Below are 2,627 nucleotides of genomic sequence, written 5' to 3'. Positions count from 1 at the left end.
GTCCTTCCAGCCTTTCCAAGTCAGGCTACTTTCTAGGATAAATAAATATTGTTGAGTCTCACTGTTCAGTCTGCTGTTTCCACATCCTCACCCTCCTTCTCCTCCCCCTCCTTCAGATTTCTTATATATTCCTTTCAAATCTTACAAGAAATGGAAATGGTAAACAGACAAAAGGACTGTTAAGCCCAATTAAGAGAAACAAGTTCATTTTTAGAGACTCGGGTATAAAGGCTGTGAAATATTCTATTGTAGATCTGATATCTCTTCATGAAAGGACTTGGCTAATTGTTCAGAAGAATGCATGGCTGTAAAATTAGAGATGGAAGATTAGGGTGATTGGATGAAGTTGTAACAGGACATGATAAAGGTTTTTTTTAATTCAGACTGCTGTTTATTAATACAAGTGAGCTATTGTAGCACCTCTGCCATCCAGCAGGAACACTGGATAAGGTCTCCCAGTCATCTTGAAGCTGCTTAGCAGGAACATTGACATGTGGATAGAAAGAAGATTAAGTAACAACCATTGTACTAATTACTACTAATATTTGTGTCCTTAGCAGTAATGATGATAATAATCTAATTACAGCTGCCTTAACTGTAACATTAAAAGATAAGCTAACTACCCAGTATCTTGTTGAAGCATTAATGGGTGTCTTGGCGATCCAGTGAAGTTCTCTTTCCTTAGTTTTATGATTTCTTTTCTTGTCTCTTTTATTCCTTCTTCAGTAAAAACATGAGTACGTGGGACCTGCAGAGAGGAAACCAAACCCAGATCACAGAGTTCATCATCCTGGGGTTCTCGGATTATCCAAACCTACAGATTCTGCTCTTCATGGTGTTTCTGTGTATCTACCTGGTCACCTTAATGGGAAATTTCATTATGTTGACACTATTGTGCATTGATTCTCGCCTCCACACACCCATGTACTTCTTCCTCAGCAATTTGGCCATCTTAGACGTGTGTTTAACTTCCTGCACTATCCCAAAAATGCTGTCAATTTTCCTAATGAATAACCAAAGCATTTCTTTCTGGGGGTGCATGACCCAGCTCTATCTACTTATGTCCTTCACCGGTATGGAATTCTTTCTGCTCACTGCCATGGCCTATGACCGTTACGTGGCCATCTGTAACCCTTTACGCTACTCAGTCATCATGAACAAGAGGGTCTGTGCTCTGCTGTCTTTCATTTCTTGGGTTGTTGGGTTTTTGGATGTCCTCCCACATGGTTTGTATATTTCTCATTTCTCTTTCTGTGGCCACAATATGATCAACCATCTATTCTGTGATTTCCAAACAATTCTGAAGCTCTCGTGCAGTGATACCTCTCTCCTTAAACTGCTGATGAACACCCTAGATGTGTCTTTGGCCTTGCTGTCCCTTGTCCTCATGCTGACATCCTACAGCCACATCTTTTATTCCATATTGAAAATGCAGTCGGTGAAGGGGAGGTACAAGGCCTTCTCCACCTGCTCATCCCACCTGACCGTTGTTAGTATGTACTTTGGGACAGTGTTTTTTGTGTATGTGAGACCCATGTCAAAGAACGTAACTTCAGTTGACAAACTCTTAGATGCATCATATAATACTGTGATCCCCATGTTTAACCCAATCATTTATAGTCTAAGGAATAAAGACATTAAAGCTGCCCTGAAGAAGTTATTGAAAGGGAGAACAAGCAGTTAAGACATTGGGGCAGGAAGCCCAATGCGGGCTTACAGCTCACTAAAACAGAAGTACTGCTGGGCTACTGCATCACCCGGCAGTGCTTCCCACCATCATCATATATTTATTTTTGTAGCACCAGTGTGTACCCAGCGCTAATCAGGCAGTGCTGTGGACTGCCCAGTTTTTGCCAGGTTAATGGTGGAGCCCTTATCGTCACCTCAATGGATGAAGGTAAGGGCTTCCCCCCTCCCCAAAGTGGCCAGGTGGCAATTTCTTTTTAAAAAAAAGACCTACCTTTTACCAGCTGCGGAAAAAGGGGGTCTCGGCATATGTCAAAAACATGTACCAATACCAGCACAGTCCCCCTTTTGTCGCAGCTTGGTAAAAGTGGCCCTGGATCATTACATGTAGGAATGTGATACTTAGTAGTGAAAGATTTAAAATCAGTGGGGTCAATATTCAACCAGTGGTGGTGAGAGGTTTGCTGACCACCGCCAATGGTATCTCCAGATCTTCAATGCTTGGTCATGTCAGAGCTTTGGCATTGAATATCCAGTTTACAGAGGCAGTTAAGTCAATTTTCAGCACTTAAGTGACCATGGGCTGTGTTTTAAGTGATCCCATTTATGTAGCTGTCCCAGTTGCTTAAGTGCTCACCATTGACACTAAAGTGGCCAATACTGACTCTGCCCTGAATCGCCCCCAAAATAGTTGGTTTTCACTTCAGCGCAAACTGCTCATTTTCAGGAGAGATAGTCGGTTAAATGCCAATGAAAATTAGTAGATAGAGCTGAACAAGCAATTTCACTGGTCAGTGGCGATTTCTGCCCGGTTATGTGATTTTGAATATCGTCCAGAATGTGAAATAAAATCACCTCAATAATTAACAAAAGGAAGCCTTTGACAGGAACGGAGAACAATATTTTGAATTTCAGAGAACATTTCAAAGCAATCCTACAAT

General features: G+C 41.6%; 1 protein-coding gene across 1 annotated transcript; it reads left to right on the top strand.

The window, feature by feature from the left end:
• Nucleotides 1-733: 733 nt before the first annotated feature.
• Nucleotides 734-1,684, top strand: LOC115457364 (olfactory receptor 1009-like). The gene has a single exon (XM_030186781.1). The coding sequence runs from the start codon at nt 734-736 to the stop codon at nt 1,682-1,684; it is 951 nt and encodes a 316-aa protein (XP_030042641.1).
• Nucleotides 1,685-2,627: the final 943 nt, after the last annotated feature.

Source organism: Microcaecilia unicolor, chromosome 14 (assembly GCF_901765095.1).
Source record: "Microcaecilia unicolor chromosome 14, aMicUni1.1, whole genome shotgun sequence".
Lineage (NCBI taxonomy): Eukaryota > Metazoa > Chordata > Amphibia > Gymnophiona > Siphonopidae > Microcaecilia > Microcaecilia unicolor.
The sequence above is the reverse complement of the archived record's forward strand: the minus strand, read 5'-3'. Positions and strand labels throughout refer to the sequence as shown.